Genomic DNA, 19,735 nt, shown 5'->3' with positions numbered 1-19,735 from the left:
GTGGTCCGTGAAGCAGAGAGGAATATTGCCAACTCTGCCAATCAACGATTCACCATTGACGTCGTTCTCAAGCAGAAGACAAAGGTTTGCGGGTAATTCCTGGTTCCAGGGTAAGGCCGTGAGGAATTATACTGCCGCACTGTATGCTATCACCCATGCAGAGCCCAACAGGTACTTCATGTACGCACTGACCATGCTCGGAAGTGGTTGCGCTGCTTCTCCACTGATACCCATCTTTCCGTATTCTTCTATTGGCCATTCCGAGAGATCATGCATGTCTTAATTAACGCGTTGACGCGTTTTGACGCGTTTTGACTGACCTCACTCGCGTCTCACTCGCGACTTGTGCGGTAATCGCGCGACGGTATCAAGAGCAATTACTACGCTACGGGGCCAATGGCAAGGAGAACGAGAAGCATGCGCTGTAGACAAGCGGTGAATGATCTGACAAAAACCGCAGCGTGATCGGGTCTCGATTCTGCTGAATATTTGCGTCATGGGAAGAGACTAGGCTTATCATGAAGCATTTGAACAATGATGAGGAGGGGAGGAAATGCACAGATGGTGCAACTTCAAAAAGAGGAGACTTCAAGGTCTCGATCAAGGAGATCGAATATTCTTTGGCGATCGACTGACGTTTCGCATGAAAGTATTTGCATCGTCATAAGCCCAACTGACTTGGGTGTGAGGACAACTTCGCCTTCGAGGGTTATAGTGCTTCTCTAAGATGCCTCCAGCCAAGATAGCCAACAAATCGCGCGTTCCTGCTTCTTCCAAAAGCGGGCGAGAAGTGAAAAGAACAAAGAGTGGTAGGGTTTGAAACGGAGCATGACCTCACCGACTCACCTGTGAAGGAGGTAACAGAAAAAGGTCACGCAGACACGTACACACCCACTATTCGACACCTGGACCTCATACACCCCCCTTTTGCTGGGTTGTTATAGAATGGGAGAAGCGGGTACGGAATAGTGGAAGGTAGACGAAAAAGTGTGCACATCAAGAAACATGAATCAAGAAACGAATGAATCGGTGCCGCAGACATGATACAGCTCAGCATGCCTCTGTCGTCATTCGGGAGCTCTGACAACACAGGACCCTGCAGCACATCAACGTGGAAGCGAACGGTACGGCAAAGGAATGGAAGGGTATGGATGAGATGGGAACCATGGATGGGATGGTCCTAGCCCGTGCCGCGACGGCTCGCTCCCACCAGCCAAGGCAAAGTAAGGTAACTCTACCTTTTAGCGAGGAGTACCCTCCACTGCCCGCTGGTGCATCAACGGAGAGTTTTTAAACTACTATGTAGACATCCATCAGACAGATTCTTGTGTGACTGAGGCACACCAATGCTGCTCTCTCAGGGACTGCCTGATTGATCCGCCTTGGTCTGTTGGATCAACCAACCGGGGAGTGTAGCACAGAGTAACAATATCGCAACAAACTCATTCTTGTGTGGATGAACAAGCGCGACTCGTCGAAATTGCCTGTGTCAACTTGACAAGCGAAGTCATACACGGCCTGCGCCTGGTTTGGGATGAACCAATGTTGCCCGATGCATGCATTTCTTTTCAAGTCGAGAAACTAAAGCTAGTAGGCAGTAGCACACAAAAAATCTCTAACTGGTGTGCTTGGTTGCATGAGACCCTTGCCAGTTAAGTTGCACGTATCCATGTATGTGTAGCTTGAATGTCTTGAGTCAGGTAGGGCATCAAGCCCAACCCGGACGTCGAGGGCAGGCGGTAGTGCTAGAGAACCTATGAACCCTGAGGCAGTCAGTCAATTTCTCAGCCCAGAGGGAATTGCTGTGGAGGAGAGGGCTCAAGTCAAACAAAGAAGCGAGGATATGTTGGTGGTCTACTCGCTATGTGTCATTGACTTGGATATTGCCATGTTGGTCCATTTGATTGCCCTTACGTCTCTATGCGTATCGGCCAGGCTCTGACGAAGAGAGAAAAAGACCATACGGAACTGAGATAAATAAGAAAGCTATATGTATGGTAGGAATATGACCCTGTGTCGTATCCCGGTACGGGTAGAATAAACGGGAAGAGTGGCATCGTCGTATGATTGTGGAGATGTGTACATATTTGCCTGTTTCTTTCTGTCTTTCACTCTTAAGGTTGTTTTATTTTTTCTCCCCTCTTTTTCTCCCACCGTTATGGGTTCCTGACACGCAAAACATTGACGCTGCAGCATATATTCAGCTGCAGTGAGAAAATGATGTACATGTACATGTGCTTGTCTTGGATGTCCTGGTCATTTCGTGCATGACCATGAGGAAGGGATGGATGAAGGTTTATTGCTTTTTTGGTCAAACAGAGGGAGAAACATGGGGACGAATATGCAGGGCGGTTGATGTCAGAACTGTTGAAACGACGTCAAGAAAGCCAATAATCTCCCCTGTGTATAGACGGGAACAGATGAAGGGTTGGCAAGAAGGGGGCCTACTTTCTACCCTATGGCACCATTGGCTGGCTGTGTTAATATTGAATGAAGTTGAAGGGTTGTAGAGAGGGATGCATTATTCGATAGTATCATCCTAGACGCGGAGTCTCTCGAAGCAAGACGCATGTAAGATTAGAGGTCAATCAAAGAGGAAAGAAACGAGGCATATGATATGTTATCTCGTGCCGTATCATGGAAATGTCCTAATGCTTCCGGGCAAGAAGACAGTGTGCTGAGACAAAGATCGAGGCTGTCCAGGATGTCTCAAGTGTCATGGTCCAACTGGACACCCACCGACGCTTGGTCAGTTCCGTACAGTGCAGCGCTCTGGCAAGGGTCTACATGCAGAACATATGCCTCATCTGCAAAGAAACATGTATCATGTGCGAGAAACATGGGTCTTTCGTTCCTTCTCTGCCAGTAGTCCGACACCGTTGTAAAAATCCATCGTTACTACCCGGAAACAGCGATCAGTACCTATTTGCGTTGTCAGAGGCACGACATGTGTGTGTGCACCTGCCCCCTGCGACACCCTTGTCCCCTTCCATGTCCGATTGATTCCCAACACCTGGAGGCGGAGTGCTCGGGAGTGCTCTAACTACTAATGTGGCTCTCCAAGCCAGCCCAAAATACTTCGTCAAAGAACATTTGTCCTGGGTAATGGCGATCTGGTGGTGCACGGGGTCCTTGATCCTTACAGGTAGCAAAGTACCTACCTCACAGTTACTCCCCAATAGCAGATTAGTAGTAGCTAAAAAGGTAGGTACACAAGTTAACTTTACCGCTGCCGCTAAAACGGGCGTGAACCGACTCAGAACTCACGGGAAGGTCCACGTTGCTGGGCGTCTGCACTGTATCTGCACCCCGAGACAGGCCTAGATGGTACTTGTCGCCTGCTGGTGGCTCCTTCCTCTGGGTGCGCGGCTTCACCCAACGACCCTGACGGTAGGTGGGACCTTTCTCTGACCCCGGTCCACGGCCCTTCTCTCACTTCCACACCACACCTCATCCAGATCCATATTAGGCCACTGCGTCCCCTGCCCCTTCCCATCCCATTCCAATGTCACTTGCCTGACCAACCCCCCGTTCATTCCAATTCCCACCACAACCACCGCATTTCCTGCTCTTCACTCCGACAACAGACAGACTCAGTTCCTCCCTACAACAACATCAACACAAACACAAACAGACAAACATCAAATCGTTTGCATTCTTGACTTTCTTAATAGTCGCATCGCAACCTTTCCATCTCTCAATCGGCTCGATCCTTCACCTCACCAATATCGCGCGCGCACTTACAAGCATCGTCAAAAAACTGCCCGCCGTACCTACTTTTGCGCCTGGCCGCGTCGTCTATCCCAGTCGCAATCGCACCCCACGCCAACCACCGCTTCGCCTTTCGCCCTGCGCACCAAACAACAACAATAGTCGCTGCGATCACATCTCGTATCTTTATTATTCAACCCCAAAAACAGAATCTCGTTACCATGCTTCTTCCGTCCGCGCTGCCTTGCGATGCGTCGCACTCAACCCACTCTCGGCTGCAACCTTCTCTTTTCTCGCCTCCTGCCAGCCCTCCGGCTTTCTCGTCGCACGCATCTTTCGCCAACATCATGACCACCTGTCGCTCGCTCCAATCACTACTATCAACACCTGCGCCTATCATCACCAATCCTCGCCCGACTCCTTCGCTCGCTCAATTACCAACTCCACCGCTCGCCCATGCAGCACCTCCCCTGAAGTTGCGCCTCCGTCCACGCCCGCAACGCCGCGAGCCAGTTGGTCCCAAGAAGGTAACCAAGCGTGCGGCACCGCGTCCTCTTAACAAGAGGCGCCGTGCTACCGACGAGGAGGCGGAACGCTATACATCAGCGAGCGAGTCTGGCAGCGAGTCACCGTCGCGCCGCTCAACCAAGCAAGTCGCGCCCTCAACGCCAAAGCGTACGCGCATTGCCCCTGAGCAGCTGCCTCTCGGCCTCGACCGTTCCGACTTCCACAACATGCATCTTCGACAAGGCGGACATCTTCTCGGAGAGGAAGACTCCTCTGATGAAGAGGACTGGAGCGCCGAGGACGATCGTATCCTCATTGAAATCGTGCTAGAGAAGCTTAGATTGTCAAAGGCAGAATGGCAAGATTGCGCCCGAAATCTCGGCCGCGATCGTCATGCTGTCGACCGTCGCTGGAAGACGCTGTTGCTCAATGGTGACATCGGTCTCAAGTCACGACCAGGACACTAAGCAACTCCAATTGGATCTACCAGAATATTTTCTTGTACATGATTTTATACATTTGATCTTTAGCGCAAGTCTCGGCCGAGCATCATCGGTAGCGAGCACAAAGAAAAGAGGTCTACAGGACATAACATGGGCAATGGGCTGCCTTTGGAGTTAAATATTTTTCTTGCACGTTTTGTAATGATATCCTCACGCGTGAATGCGTGCGTCTATTCAGTTTCACATTTGCCTTTTTCTTCTTCTTTTTTTTTGGGTCAAGAATCGGAATTTGGTACCATAGAAGATATCAAGAATCTACAACGGAACTTCAAAAGTTCCACATTTCACTTAATCTTGCCTACTGGTGTCCTGTCTCTTGTGCATCCTCGCTACTCTAGGTCGCAGTGAGTTTGAACAAAGGGTTCTAGGCCACACCATCACGGTCTCCATCAGGGTTCAATATTGCGTGCGCCAGCCTCCACATATTGTTCCAATACTATTGTTGTGGCTGACTTGTCAAGAAATCCTATCAAAAATAAAACATTTTTTTAACAGGTCTAATGAATTATACGAGGCGGATATCCAGGTACTGGGGAATGAGCAAGCTGGGCCAATAGATCAAAAATATCTCTTCAGCTCATTCTTCTCTTCTCCCGCATGTCTATCCCTCCATGGTACATCGTGCGTCGCCTATCGCCTATCGCCCATCCCGCATTCCTCATGGACCAGGCGCACGGTCTCTCCGGAAATCACGAATAGACCATCGAATCGGGCAGCAATATACATGAGATTTGGTACTTGTCCCGATTTTCACCATCCTAGAAGTCCGTTTGTACGTTTCACACCGCGAAGTCAGACTTTGAAATCCGAGCTTGGACTTCATTGTCGAGTCAGACAGGTTGGTTGCTTGTTGGGACGCCAACACACACACTAGGAGTAATCAGCAGATTCGGTCACTTGAAAAATGGTGGCAATGTGGGAGAATTCCCATTAGCTGGAAAAACAAAAACAAACGAAAACCATCATTTATTTGTAACTTACCTACTACCTAAGGTTAGTAGTTCAAGTACCAAATGGTCGAGTTTCTGTATAGAAGTTACCTACCTAAGCTGGACTTGGACGTATCACGATGTTGAGTGTGCGGATTTTAATGCACATTAGGTAGGTGACTTCAGGGTCTGTTCATTCTCGCCTTCTTTCCTTCTTCCATTATTCGATCTCTCGCCTTTAGCGTGCGCCTGGGCCCGGGGATGGGACGGGCGGCGACGGGCCGGGACGGGGGGTTACAACTGTTGCTGGGTAACGCCATAGGTTGTTTATTGTTGATGCGGAATTGAAATTAGGTATTCTCCTTTTTGTGAGTGTCTGTTTAATGAAACCAGATTAATCAGTCGACCTAATGCAATCATAGTGCAGTTTCATGTGATATGAATTTCATTTAATCTCCTGGAGCATCCGTGATGCTCTGGTGATTTATCTATGGTCTTATGCGTAATCATGGTAATACCTTAGCAATACCATGCATGAGCTTCTAGAATCCGTAGCAATTCGTCTTGTACACCCCTTGCTTCCTGCCATGCCATGTAGTTCGTAAAAGTATTATGAGTAATCCGTACAAACCCTCTATAGCGCTGAAAAAAAAGAATATGAAAAAACGAACCACTGTGCCTCGAAACACGAAACCGCTATCATTATGGGGTTCCGATGCTGGGAGGAAGACAGGGCATGAGCCGTTCAAGCAAACCGTATAATGCGACGCAAAAGCCAACGAGGTTGATACACAAGCCGCCGCTCTGCTATGCAGCGCAGAGAATCAAGTTCTTACAGCAGAGGTAGATCGTGGAGAAAAATGTGACACAATATATGAATGTGTAGGAAAACGTGCGGGCTCTTGGACAATTGCTCAGGAGAACATTCCCCCTTCCTAAGGAGGCGTCATTTGTTCCTCCATGAGCATCTTGCGGACCTCTGTCTCGAGGGTCTGCTCTGTCACACCGGGATCTTCATCAGTCACAGCACCAGTGACCTTATTTGCCAGTTCGATTTTCTTCTGGCAGGCTTTGTAGATAAGCTCTTCGATAGTATTGGAAGCGATAAGTCGAATGATTTCGACTTCGCGCTTCTGACCAAGGCGATGGGCTCTGTTCTCGGCCTGGATGTCATCTTGAGGGTTGTCCGACTGGTCAAAGATGATGACTTTGTTTGCAGCTGTGAGGTTGATACCTGTGCCACCTGCTCCGGTTGTGAGCAGGAACACTGGAATATCCGGGTCATCATTGAACTCATCAATCAGCGTCTGTCTCTCTACAACATGGGTGCTCCCCATCAAGACTTGATGCCGGATATTCTGCTGATCGAGCACTTCCTGCAGCAGCTCAATGACGCGAGAAAACTTGCTGAACACAAGGACCCGGTCACCGTTCTCCTGATACAGATTGACGAGCTCGAGAAGTTTCTTCACCTTTCCGCTGTCCATCTCAGTCTCTGGAGGGATGTCGAACTTTCCGAGGAGACCTGGGTAGTCACGACACCAGAGGTGAAGTCCAAAATCTGAAGAGTCCTTGAGTTCCTGGATTAGATGCTTTATGTCGGGTTGACGGAGTTCATCCTGAGAAACGCTATCCATCAGGATTCGAGCCATCTTCTCAACCTTCTTGTCATCAAAATGGCGCCTGAAAAGGAGCGGATGGAGTGCTGCCTTGCGAAGCTGCATCCAGCAATTGTTCTGGTCATTTCCACGGCCACGGACTTTTGTGACGCGCTTGGACGGCTCAAGCTTGAACATCTCCTCATACTCGGCATACACTTGCTTCTGGTTCTCGTCCATGTCGCAGCGGACGACATTGCAGATCTTGGAAGGCATATCTGACAAAACTTGATCTTTTCGACGCTGAAGGATGAAAGGCTCCAAAATGGTTCTGGCTCGCTTAACACGCTCACTGTACAGAAAAGCACCGTTCGAAACGTCTCTGATAGTGACCTTTTGGCTAAAGATGTACTGAATGTGTTGCATGCAGCCTTTGAAGATATTAGGGTTTATGAAATTGAGGAGTGAGGTCATCTCCAACAAATTGTTTTGAACAGGAGTTCCTATACAACATTAGCGAAAGCGCCCATTGAGAAGACCAGAGGGAACATACCTGTGAGGAGCATTTTCCATGATGCATGAATACGGCAAAGATCTTTGTATATCTTAGTCTCAGGGTTTTTCATCTTGTGGCCTTCGTCAAAAATGGCAGTGTGCATTCCAATGGACTGCATAGCCTCGATATCCGCGTCGTTGTTAATCTGAGAGTATGTTGCAAGCACGACGTGGAAGGCTTCAGGATCATGTTCGATCTCATATGCGATCTCAGCTCGCTCTGCCTGAGAGCCTCGGTATCCGATCACCGAGAGGTCTGGAGCAAATTTCTCAAATTCTCCTAGCCAGTTGTTGTAGGTACTTGGGGGAACGACAATGAGATTGGGCCAAGGCCGGGTTCCTTTTCCTTCTTTGCTCTCCTCATAATCTTGAACAAGGTGGCAAATGAGTGAAATGACTTGACAAGTCTTGCCCAGCCCCATCTCATCGGCAAGGATACAGCCTATGTTAAATTTGTAGAGGAGGGACATCCAATTCAGACCTACAAGCTGGAAAGGTTTCATCTGGCAATGCCCGTCCATGTACCTGGGCTGTTGGGCAATAGGCGGGCGCACGTATCTGGGCGCGCTGATGCTTGTAGGGGTTGGAGGCAGATCGTCTGAGTTTTGGCTTCGCTCTCGCTTACTATGCCCGAATGTATCGATATCCCAGGTATCGAGCTGCTGTCTGATAGCTTTTGCATCGCGGTCACACTTGCCGACAACATTGTCGATTGCGGCAACTGCATCAATAAAGACACCGACAGCCTCCACAACATTCTCTCCAATGCTGACTTTGGAAGCCTTTCGGGCGCCAGGCTTTTTACCGACGGTGACACGCCTAGCCTTGGATATGTCATCAAAAGGTCGCTTCTCGATCATGCAAGCAAGTTGCTCTTCCTTCATGCCTGTCATGGCAGCTAGTTCTTGAACAGTGCTTGTGTTGAGACAAGTCAGTACCCGATCATCCTCATCGTTTGAAGGCTCTGGCGATGCCTCCGCCTGATACATATCCTCCTGCCCATCGTCAACAAGGTCAATAATTAGCGGATCGTCGCTTGAGGCATGGGCGGGGGGAGATGATGGGAATGCCGGAGACGAAGGGATCGAGGTCTTTCGGAGACCTTGTACTAGTCGCCGCCGGGGTTTCTTCACAGGGCTGATGGATGCTGTGCGTGAGCGGGAGCTGGCCCGGCTCGCCGCTGCTGATGATTGGAGAGCCGCCTTGCTAATCAGACGTCTGCCAGGTTTAGGGTTGGACGCCGGCTGTTTGGACTGACGCATTTGTAGTTCGAGATAGTCTATGGCTTCTGTGAGATCGTTTTTGCATGCACTCAATGCCTCCTTGGCCTTGTGCGAAGGCACTCCTTCTCCAAAAACATCATAGATCTGTCGGAGTTTAGTCTTGATGGTCTTTTCCGAGCTCTCTGGTTCGGGATTGTACGCGAATGCCGAGATCTGTGCCTTAAACGTTGTCGGTCGAATATCGCCACGGGGAGGTGTGAGGTCGTCCTCATCGTCCGAGATGAGATTGATAGGCTCAACAGCCGGTCGCTTGTTGGTCATTGCAGGAGGAGGCCGTTGTGGAGGACGAAAAAAGGTACCGAGAGGGGCAACTCTGCTACCAAGAGTGTTACCCAGAGGTGTAGGCTTTTTAGGTTGTTGGAAGGGCGATGATGCAGGAACTTCCACAATGCTGCTTGCAGGAGAGGAGCTTCGCATTGGTGCGAGTCCAGGTTTCTGAAGGACTTGTGTTGGTTGTGTTGTAGTATCTCGGTCACGCAAAAAGGCGGAGGGAGAGCAGGGAATTGTGTCCGTTATTTCATCGGCATCGTCAATGGTTATTGTATTGCGAGCGAGCGATGGGGTGCGAGGTAGAGCGTTTGAATGCCGGATTGGCAAGGGTGAAGAGCTTCGTGCCATTATAATAGTAGGTGGATTATTATGGGCGAACGAAACAATAGGAGTAAAAATCGAGGCTAGAAGTACTTTGGATCGTCTAGGGCGGGGGCTGCCACTACAGATGAACGGGTTGAGCGTTTGGTCTGTTCTTCTCTGCCCTTCTTATCGTTCGGCCAACAGAAAACAGAGCGCTGGATGAAAGTGGCAGACCGGTGTCATTAAGGAGAATGCTTAGTAGACAAAGGGGAGAAAAAAAAAATCAACAAACGACGTGTTCAAAGTCGGAGAGTGGAAGATGATGGTGCTAGTGAGTACCAGGAGGATCCCAATCCAAATCCCGGAGGGGCGTGAAGTGAGCGAGTCAAGGTGGAGATTTTTTTGAAGTGCACTCAATCTTTAACGCGACCCGCATCAGTTGCATCACGAAGTCACGTGAACATGCAACTTCGCGTCAGTGTCAGATACATACAGTGAAAAGGAAAAGGTTGGAAGGAGTCAATTGAATCAATCAGGGAAAAAAAAACAGAAATGGCCTTGTTGAATTGGTAATCAGGCGAATAACGATTTTCTTTATGGATCTCTACTTATTGTGAGAACAAAGAATTCAAAATTTTCTATCTAATGGCGCGCGTTGATCATCTCGTGCTTTAGTAGTGCTTCTTAATCCTCAAACTCACCGCACGTGCAAGTGGGGACCTACCTCCTCTAACCTTTACAGCTCAATTGAGTAGTACATATCCTCAACTCGACTACAGCACTTCCATAAGACGATACCGAGCCTAACACTCCTCTCGTATTCTTTCAAAATGGCCACTCGACGCATCGTTGCTACTGAAAAGACCTTCCTCGATAAGGACGATCCCGTTGATGAGCATTCTAGTACTGCTCCTGCCGTTCCCAGGTAAGTTTTCTATCCATTTATATTCTTCAAACCGCCATTATTGCCACCTATCTCATCTTATGCATTACACTACATCGATCACATCTATCTAAACTGACGATTTTGACAGCCAAGTCATCTACAAGCTTCTAGCATTCACTTTTGCCATGATTGTGGTCCCCATTGGTTCCTATTTTCTCACTGTTAATACCGTCTTTCGTGGTATATCTTTTCACCCTGACGTGTCATAATCAAGACTAATCACAAACAGGAAACTCTTCTCTTGCTGGTGGCTTAGCTGCTGTCTTGGCCAACGTCGTCCTTGTGGGATACATTATTGTAGCTATGAAAGAGGATCAGTCGGACAAACAAAAGCCAGAGAGCAAGAAGGACAAGTAGACGTAGCGTCATACATAGAGTTGATTCACTCTTTCATAAATTTGTATCCGGCAAGATAAGAGTCTCAGGAGGTAATCGTCTCAATTATTTTCTCACGTCATCTTCATGACCATGCCTCGCGAGCTTGGGCGGACCATCATGTCTGGATGACCTCTACAGCCACGTGTATATGCTATGTACGTCTCAAGTGTGAGTATAATTAATGATGATCGTGGTGGTAGATCCATCCTCTGCCCTGCTCCTCGGGGATACCCTCAAAAGGGTTGGCTTTACAAGGCCTGACCTGCCAACGCCCAGTACAGTTTCGTTTGCTAATGTACCATTCCGAAACAAAACTCAAGTGCTTCGCCTTATTCCATTGGGAAAAATAAACCGTATCGTCACAACTGTAAACCAATTTGACCCAAGTTAAACAGTATCTGCACCTCTGCCCTAGAAGGGGGACGAATCATGAGGCACGGCAGCATACTCCAGGGGTCCATCGCGAAATCTGTCGAATAGTACAGGCGCTTAAAGTATTGTTCGATCGTGCCATTCGACGTTGAATATCAAAGAAAACGGGTATCGACAAATGAAAGTAGTTGCATAATAAGGTTTGTTCCGTGTGCGTTTCAAACGTTGATAGTCATTACTGAACCGTTGGCTCTTCAAGAGTTTTTGCTGAACCTACGAGAAAACCAACTCTTGCGCTTGTCCCCGCCAGCTGCTTGCTGAGGTTGGTGTGTTGACTGTTGAGTTGATGTCCTCCTTAAAAGGGTATTCTTCTGTTTCTGCGGTGGAATCGAGGCCTCAGCCTGTGTCGTAGGAGGTTGCAAATGCGAATGCGAAGGTGGTGGTGGTTGCGGTTGTCCCTCATTGTTCACACCAGAACCAGATGCTGGCCAAGGGCGTGACTGGTATGGCTGCTGAGGCTGATATGAGCCGGACGCATACTCATTGAATGGCTCGCGGCGCTTAGCCGGCATCGTCCGATCGATTGAGCTGTTGTCGCTGCTCGTAGGGTCTGTCTGATAGCCTGCGTGATCCGAATTGCCACTACCCGCAGCAGAAGTCACCGTTTCGTATGATCGGTCCTTATGGGGAAGAGGATAGATATTCTGATCGTGGCCGCTCTGGTACTGTGGCTCAGACTGCATTCTAGACATACGTTGCCGAGATGGACCAGTACCAAAGCCATTGCTATAAGCTTGCCCATCGAAGTAGTTGCTTCGGGTAGACCCATTTTCAAATTGATTCTCCGGTCTAAAGGAAACGGGGCGATTGTTGTAGTAGTTGTCGCGAGGGAAGCGAGGCTGACTATTATAGGAACTATTCCGCCTGTTCCAGTTGGCTTGTGAGTCCGTTTCTGTGCGGTGTTATTAAGTTGACTGAATCTGACGCAACATATCTTACTTACCCGCTCGGTAGAGAGACTTGCGTGAGTAACCACCATCGATTGCGGCCTCGAAACTACGGATAGTGTCTAATGGGCGCTCCCACCTGTTTCGAGTCGGGTTCGACTTGTCGGGATCCGCTATATGAGTTGTCAGTGGTGTCATGTTGTTCATGCTAGCGAATCTACCCACCGATAGAGTTTCCGAAGGCATCCTTGTGTTGCATGGACCGCAAAGGGGCAAAACTCGACTCGGTCATCATGGCAGCGATGGCAGCTACTGTAGTGTTAGTGGGCGACCTCAACTTCCTGTTGCAGACTCAGGAGATGTCCTAACATACATGGCTCTGCTTCGCTTATGGCTAACGTGGGATCCGCTTTGCTATGTAAACGCTTCGCTTCCTTCTCGGCGTGGGTTTCTTGCAAGTCCTTGCTACCAGAGCTCTTATGCGACTTTTGAGAATGAAAGCTGAAGGTTCGGTTGTGGGCTGGCGGATTCTGCGAACCTTTGCGCGGCGAGACAGGGGCAGTCTCTTGATATTGCTGCTGTTGATGACCCTGCGCCGGATAATTCGACGGCGGCGGAGGATATTGGCGGTATTGTTCAGTGGAGGTAGCCATGGTCGCGGCGCTTGGGGGGAGGACTGTTTTATTTGATGTGGTGCTTGGCCGCAATGGATCTCAGAAAGGCCCTGGCTTGGCGATTAGAGTCTCAGCGTGATAAGGTGGGTGGAGAGTTGCAGGCAATCGACCGATGCGATGGGGATTGTGGATAAGAAACTGGAGATTGCAAGGAGCAACGCGGTCGGGGAGAAATGACCGAAACCAGACCAAACGGCTACTAGCAAGGAAGAGCAGGAATTATCGTGGATCCTGGGATGAATATATTGGGAGTGGAGATTTATAGAGCTGCTGGCGTAGAAGGCTGTGATGAGAGGCTGGGCTTCCAAGCAATAGTGTGGCCCGGTTGCGTCGGAGTTTGGGTGTACGTATCGTATCAGAAAAGATCCCTGTAGATATGCTTAGGGAAGGGGTGGGGATGGCTCGTGGGCGGGCGCCTGCACTGCAAGAGAAGAGCCAGGTACGACAGGATTTATAAAGAACGAGTGGCTAAGGAGACAAAGCGATGATACCGTACTCTGCACACCAAAGTGAGGTGTGATGTGTCGCCGGTGGCTGCGGGTATCTCTGACTCCGTACGCGGGACGATGTGATCATTCGTTGGCGCTGTGGTCTTGGCCTGGACTGGTACTTTAATTCTGAATAACCGGACTACAGCGCAAGAGAACAATGCGATGTATATCTGTAGAAAGGCACTGAGTTCTTGCCCTTGGCTGGCCGTGAAACAGTCCAATAAATTTGACCGGGATGTGGGAGAGCGAATCGCTATTTTCTTTATCAGGCCGTGTTCAAATGCGAGCTAGAGCGGCGCCGGGTGCGTTTTGATGCTAATGCCTGCGGCTGCGTGATAATGATGTGGGATCGGCGTGCTGGGGGCTGATCCTCGTAAAGTGACTGCCGCTTTTTTGGTCTGCTTGTTGTTTTTTTGGCAGTACCTGAGTATCGAGCTTATCCCCTTTCGTATTTGATTGATCTTTATTTATCACTTTGTTGTTGGGGTATCCGTCGGAGAATGGATCTTCGAACAAGCCCAGTGCTTCGTAAGTGCTTGCGTTGGGCCTGGGTGATCATTCGTTTGGTTGATTTTTTTCCCTTTGCTTTCTTGACGTCACTATTAATTAAAAATTTCTAGTGTCGGCTGGTGTGAAGTTCAGGGGAATTGAGCCGTGCCACGTTGAAACTGATCGGAAGAATCGTCCGGAGTGGCTTGTTGCTGAGATTCTTAATAGTGTTCGTTTTTGATGGACAGGGGTCCAGTCGATAGTGGGCCTCGCGTGTTGTCGAGTCACTAAAAAGGTGACGGAACGGAGTTGGAAATTTCTCAGAGGCCGGGGGCAGTGAAGATTGTCGTTCAAACCAGCCTGGGGATTCTACTGGAGATCGAGCTAATACCGCGAAGCCAGATGCCGTGTGCTGGAAACCTGGGAATGGCCGATGTGTGTCAAAGTCGTAGGAGGAAGCGTTGATTTACTAGTGGTATCCTGCTCGTTGATCAATTACTCGTGAATGCGCAGGTGAGATGTCTAGGTAGGTAGGTTCTTGATAGGTTATCGAATAGCGATCTACCCCTGTAGATGGGCTCGAATCGATGATAGCTTCAGCGCAAAACCAGTGAACGAAAGACAAGCAAAGAGCAGGCAAAGGAAGCGAGAGTGAGGAAGCGAGATCCTTTCTTGGTGAAAAGTGAGGAAGCTTTTTAGGAAGAATGAGGGGAAACTACGTAGAGGCCAAGAGGTTTTTAAGTGAGGTGATATGCTTCTATTAAGGTCTGATAGTAGGGCACCTTCCCATCGGTCGGGATGGGATTTTCGTGTCTAAGTTGGTAGGAATCGGCTTTGTCGCTGCTTCCGTATTCGCCGATTCCATTATGAAAACCAACCAAAGGAACGACTTGGTGCTCAACACCACACCAATATTGGTATAGATGAACGATTGATACACAGACTAGGGCCAGTTGGAGGCGATTGCATACGCGTACAACATCAACATTACAGCATGGAGCCTCTGCGACTGCCGAAACTGTTTGTATCAGATATCGAACAGCACCTTTGAAGAAGAGAGCCTGCCTTAGGTAGAGAGGCCTTCCCTAGGCCATACCTGGAGAGTATCGAGACACACCACATCACCAGGTCATGACGCGTCGTTTCCCCTTCTTCCCTGGCTACTGCAGTGACGGCCACGACATGCATACGGGCTCTCTACATATGTACAGTACATCTGCATCTGCATCTGTTGCTTACCATTTACGAGGATACAGGAGCTTTGTGGCCCAATGGGGGAGAATAATAGCTGCAGAGTTGCAACCGCTTGCACCAAAGTTCGGTACCTTGAATTCTCATTCGAGGCTAATAATTCAGTTACCACCCTGTGTAGCTGATGATGTTGACTTTTATGGTTTTCACTGTAATCGTCGTAAGCCAGAGGCTAAGCCCTTAAACTCAATGGCTCCTCCAATAGACACTGGACGGTACCATCCCGTCAGGTATCCCACTCTGTACAGAGTACCGAGTAATATACATTCTAACGTTAGTAGTTTATTATATTTGCAGAAAGTTGGTCTCGACCGACTAAAGCCAAGAATCATCATGGGCATCTGGATGGCGCTATTGATGCCATGCCACGTCTTGACTTCTGAGGCTCCGTGTTTGTGCATGAATGCCTGATCAGATGCATTTTTGTCCCATGTTGTGTGAGCTGAACTGAGTTGAGCTGTAGCCTGCGGTGCGAGCCAAGTGCAATGTAGCACAACAAAGGGGAGCACTAAAAGTACCTAGAGCTAGGTACCTAGGAAAAGGCAGTTAGTAAATAGCACAGGCTCTTTCTTCAAAGGCTGGGGAGGCTGGGGAGCTGGATTGAGTTGAGATGGAAAGGAGCCCTAGTACTCCGTAACTAATCGCCGCCTGCTGTAGGCCTCTCTCAGCAATTTCCAGGTCATCTTGACGTTGTCGATGGTTGTCTCGCCCCTGTTTTATCTCGTGTTAGTGGCTCCCACACACCATCTCTGGTGTTGTCTCTTCAACAGGCGCATAGATCCATCACAATATGGTATGGTGCGGTACCGATACTTATTATGTCGGGTGCAAGCTCAGCCACATCTAGGGTTCCCATTTTGAATCTCGATGCTTCCTTCTGATCGGCCCTTTGTCCAACTCGGCTTGGACGCTGCACAAACGCCATTTTGTGAAAAACTTGCTGCCAGTCTTTATGCAAAGCCCCAGCGAATAAGGCACAAGATCCAAGCTCGTTTAGTTGCTTGGCTACGAAGATGACACCCTACCAACCCTCCACGGGTTGAAAGATTTGCTACTAGTAAGTCAGCTTGCCGCGCTCCAAGCCCCCAGGGATGATACCCCGGTCAATATTTTGAGGGAAGCCTGAAGGCGAGGACCTGGGCTGCATTTGTAGGTATGGCATTTTGCTCTTGTCGAATTGCCCATCCATGGAATTGGTGTTTCTACCAAATGGGACAAGTTTCAAGATAGGGTCTGCAAAATAGGCGCTAAAACGAAAAAACAAGTTGAGACGATCAATGTTGAGTTTTCGTGTAGGCTAAAATAGAGCGGCGGCTTATCATAGGTTGTGGATGAGAGCGGTCTTACTGTAGGGCGGATAGATCTCAGGAGTAGATGATAGTAGAGCTGATATTGGACGCGGTTCGACTCTCGTCTGCCCTGTTTTTCCCCCATCTCCGCCCAGTGAAACACACTTGCTAACGAGGAGGGATATGATTTGAACCTTGATTCTTCGTCGCGAGACATTCGTGGTTGAACACAATGCCTCGAACTCAAAATATCTGTATTGGCCATACACAATACCTATGGCTGACCGGCTTTTCCGGCTGGGCCCCAACGCAATGCATAATGCGACGTTATCCAGACAGGCCAAACAAATACTCTTTGCTACTTGATGATACTAAGTTTGGTTCTTGCTTTGCTTGGTTCGTCTCCAGAATCCAGTAAGTGGCTCAAACTGCAGTTATCATGTATACGATTTTGATCTTGTTGGGTGGCCTAACGACAACCATCCTCCTCGAGTTTGGAACGGCAAAAATACGCCGTCCGTGGAGAAAACAGTAGCGGTAGTCGTATGACATCTATACAGTCGGAATATTTTCCATTAATCACGGGTACTCTCTGTCCAGCCCATCCCGTTTCAACGACAACGGTTTCGCCCTGGCAACTCATTTCCTGAGAACCTTCATACTGTGAACAGTGTAGGGCTTAAACTTACACAGATTGATCCGACCGCCGCCAATATCCTGGACGCCGCCAATGCATCTTTCAGTGGAAAGTAATTGGATCTGCCCTGACGGGATATTACCGCGACGAATGACTGGTCAATATTTGATATCACAGCTATTGCATTTCGTATATGTGTTATGCTGTGAAACTGCCGCACCAGGCCCTTGATATTGATACTTGGGTTGATCTGGTGATAGAAAAACCCCGTTCCTCTTCCCGAACATATCATTTCATACCTCAGTCACCTGAACTTCAAACCCTACTGACGGCGGTGTGGCCAAATGTTCAGCTTCGCAATACTGGAAGGAGAGTTTAGAATGAGTTGGGATGTGAAATATGCAGGTTTTTTATGTCTGGTTCTTCTAGAGCTTACAAGTTTCCCATGCATACTCTACAGGAAGCCTGGTCGAACCGCTCTCATTTACATGCGAGGTTTGCTACGTGTTACTGGTGGTATGAGCACGAGCCTTGAACATAGAATAATCCACTGAACATCGTTGACCGAGAATGTCGGCTTTGTATTCGCGTTTCGCTCTCCTCTATAGCATGTCCATCGCTTCTCACATCTTCAAGCATTGTTGCGATTGTCCGTCGATAGTGATATCCTTGCCTTGAGCATGACCGAGGCTGCGTGACAATAACGAGTTGTGGCCTTGAGGTTATCTTTAGTACATTGGCCGAGCCACATCTGGCGGATGTATCTGGATCATTGGTCTCTTTTGATTCAAGTAGGTACACAATGTGGCCAGCATTATTAGGTGGGTAGAAGCAAGAGGCAAGTGGAATGCGGTCACAAAGTTATGGCATATTACGAACAATATGGCAGCGTATCACATTACATAGAACACATGGAGGCAACCCGACGCAGGCATCCGAGTCTGTGTAGCCGTGGGATGGGGAACGAGTTGAGCCATCAAAGGTTGTTGTGAAGTGTTGTTTCAAAAGCAGTTTCCGATTCATCATAAGACGCCGACCATGGCTCAAAACTTCCCCGCACGAGTCAAATCACAATCCGGCTTTCAGGAACGCTGTGTACTGCCGTAATAGAGGCCCTGGACCTGGCATTCATCAATGATTCGCTTGTACCCTATTCACGACCGTAGCCGAACACCGGTCACTAATCCCAACCACCAAAAAGTATTCCATCGCTGAAGCCCCTCTCAGTGGACTGCCCTGGGCGAGATCGAGTTCCGCCAACCGTTTCATGAAAGGGGAATGAAGTTGTATCATCAAGACGAAGGTGCTCAGGTGTGCAGAGCCTTTTCGGGGGTTGGGATTTGACGTCTTTTTTTGAATTCAATGCCCCAAAGCAAGGCAATATGTTTTATCCTTGCCTCGACCAATGCAGCCAAATGAGAACCGCCCTCACTACCAACTCCAGCCCGAAGCCCTGTTTTTATATCGACGAAGGGTACAACATGACACGAACGGAAGCACCGAAAGACTTGGTGGGAAGGGGGGAGGTGAACTTGGCGCGGACGACGCCGGAGTTTCCTGCAGAGACAAGTTAGATGGTTGTTCATGTCGTCGTTCACCGGGTCGAGTATTAATTACCGTGTGGTCGGGTGACCTTGCCCCAGATCACACGGATCTTGGTGCCGCGGATCTCCTTCTGGCCCCGGTAGACGAAAGCAACCTTCTTGCCGAGATAGAAGCTATCATGACTGTCAGTATCCAGACCGACTGGGAACATTCCTCTCATGTTGACGTACTTGGCGGCGTTGGTGTCATCAACACCCTCAATCTTGATCAGGCTGGTAGCAGGGCGGGTGGTGTGACGAGAGCGCTGGTAGCTCAGGTGACGTCCCCTAAACCAATATCGTCAGTCCAAAATTCCTATCGCTCGTTGTGTTCGTGCCGTGGCTTCGCGGAATATCGATATCGAAAATCTGAAGAGTGCGCACTTGTCTGGGCAAGTACATCCTCCTCATATCGCATGCGTGATAGACTGGCTGGCAGGAGGGTTTACTCACTTGACGTATACTATAGGCAAAGTTAGCAACGAATTCATCGATATTCAGATTTCCAAATTTGCGAGTCGAGCCCAGTCGGTGTGCTCGTCGCTTCTCTGGCGGGCGGGTTAAACTCACGTCTGTGGCCGGCTTCTGAAGGCATCTTGACTGTGGTATGACTTCCGTCCTCTCAAACAACCTGCGGTTAGTAGATAGCTGATTGTTTGAACGAAAGACCTTCGCGTTGGTGAGGTGCGTGTTTGGTGATTGATCTGTGGAGTGGGGAGGGTGCGCCAATCGCACTTTCCTGGTCAACCCTAGAAATCACGTGCTGGACCTCTCGCGGCGGATAAGAGGTGGCTGCTGTGGCTAGTGCGTTCACGATTTCGATCTATTCTTTTAACAAATACCTCAGGTAGGCAGTAAAGTAGTTTAAACCAGTAACTTAGTAGATAGGAAGAAAATATTCTGGCTGATCCTGGATTACGAACAGGAATCTGGATCAATTGTGTCTGGAAGACACCTCGTTCTACAATGCTTTTACCGGTGAAAGAGTGGTGCCAGTATTCCCATTATCACTGTCTTGT

The 19,735-nt window shown here is 49.0% G+C and overlaps 5 protein-coding genes across 5 annotated transcripts; 2 read left to right on the top strand and 3 right to left on the bottom strand.

Annotated features, from left to right (window-relative positions):
- Positions 1–3,932: 3,932 nt before the first annotated feature.
- FMAN_00646 (uncharacterized protein) lies at positions 3,933–4,685 on the top strand (the record flags this gene model as incomplete). The annotated part of the gene is made up of 1 exon (XM_041821267.1): positions 3,933–4,685. The coding sequence occupies one exon, from the start codon at positions 3,933–3,935 to the stop codon at positions 4,683–4,685; it is 753 nt and encodes a 250-aa protein (XP_041675977.1).
- Positions 4,686–6,585: 1,900 nt separating this feature from the next.
- On the bottom strand, positions 6,586–9,704 carry FMAN_00645 (uncharacterized protein; the record flags this gene model as incomplete). Its single annotated transcript, XM_041821156.1, has 2 exons — positions 6,586–7,751; positions 7,802–9,704. The coding sequence occupies 2 exons, from the start codon at positions 9,702–9,704 to the stop codon at positions 6,586–6,588; spliced, it is 3,069 nt and encodes a 1,022-aa protein (XP_041675976.1).
- Positions 9,705–10,489: 785 nt separating this feature from the next.
- On the top strand, positions 10,490–10,962 carry FMAN_00644 (putative Vacuolar ATPase assembly integral membrane protein VMA21; the record flags this gene model as incomplete). Its single annotated transcript, XM_041821045.1, has 3 exons — positions 10,490–10,584; positions 10,694–10,785; positions 10,835–10,962. 3 exons carry the CDS (start codon positions 10,490–10,492, stop codon positions 10,960–10,962), a joined length of 315 nt encoding a protein of 104 aa, XP_041675975.1.
- Positions 10,963–11,609: 647 nt separating this feature from the next.
- Positions 11,610–12,955, bottom strand: FMAN_00643 (uncharacterized protein; the record flags this gene model as incomplete). Its single annotated transcript, XM_041820933.1, has 4 exons — positions 11,610–12,307; positions 12,359–12,475; positions 12,528–12,611; positions 12,676–12,955. The coding sequence occupies 4 exons, from the start codon at positions 12,953–12,955 to the stop codon at positions 11,610–11,612; spliced, it is 1,179 nt and encodes a 392-aa protein (XP_041675974.1).
- A 5,637-nt stretch (positions 12,956–18,592) lies between these two features.
- On the bottom strand, positions 18,593–19,311 carry FMAN_00642 (putative RPL33B-ribosomal protein L35a.e.c15; the record flags this gene model as incomplete). Its single annotated transcript, XM_041820822.1, has 5 exons — positions 18,593–18,690; positions 18,751–18,851; positions 18,909–19,004; positions 19,170–19,179; positions 19,287–19,311. 5 exons carry the CDS (start codon positions 19,309–19,311, stop codon positions 18,593–18,595), a joined length of 330 nt encoding a protein of 109 aa, XP_041675973.1.
- Positions 19,312–19,735: the final 424 nt, after the last annotated feature.

Source organism: Fusarium mangiferae (genome assembly GCF_900044065.1).
Source record: "Fusarium mangiferae strain MRC7560 genome assembly, contig: FMAN_scaffold001, whole genome shotgun sequence".
Classification (NCBI taxonomy): Eukaryota; Fungi; Ascomycota; class Sordariomycetes; order Hypocreales; family Nectriaceae; genus Fusarium; species Fusarium mangiferae.
The sequence above is the reverse complement of the archived record's forward strand: the minus strand, read 5'-3'. Positions and strand labels throughout refer to the sequence as shown.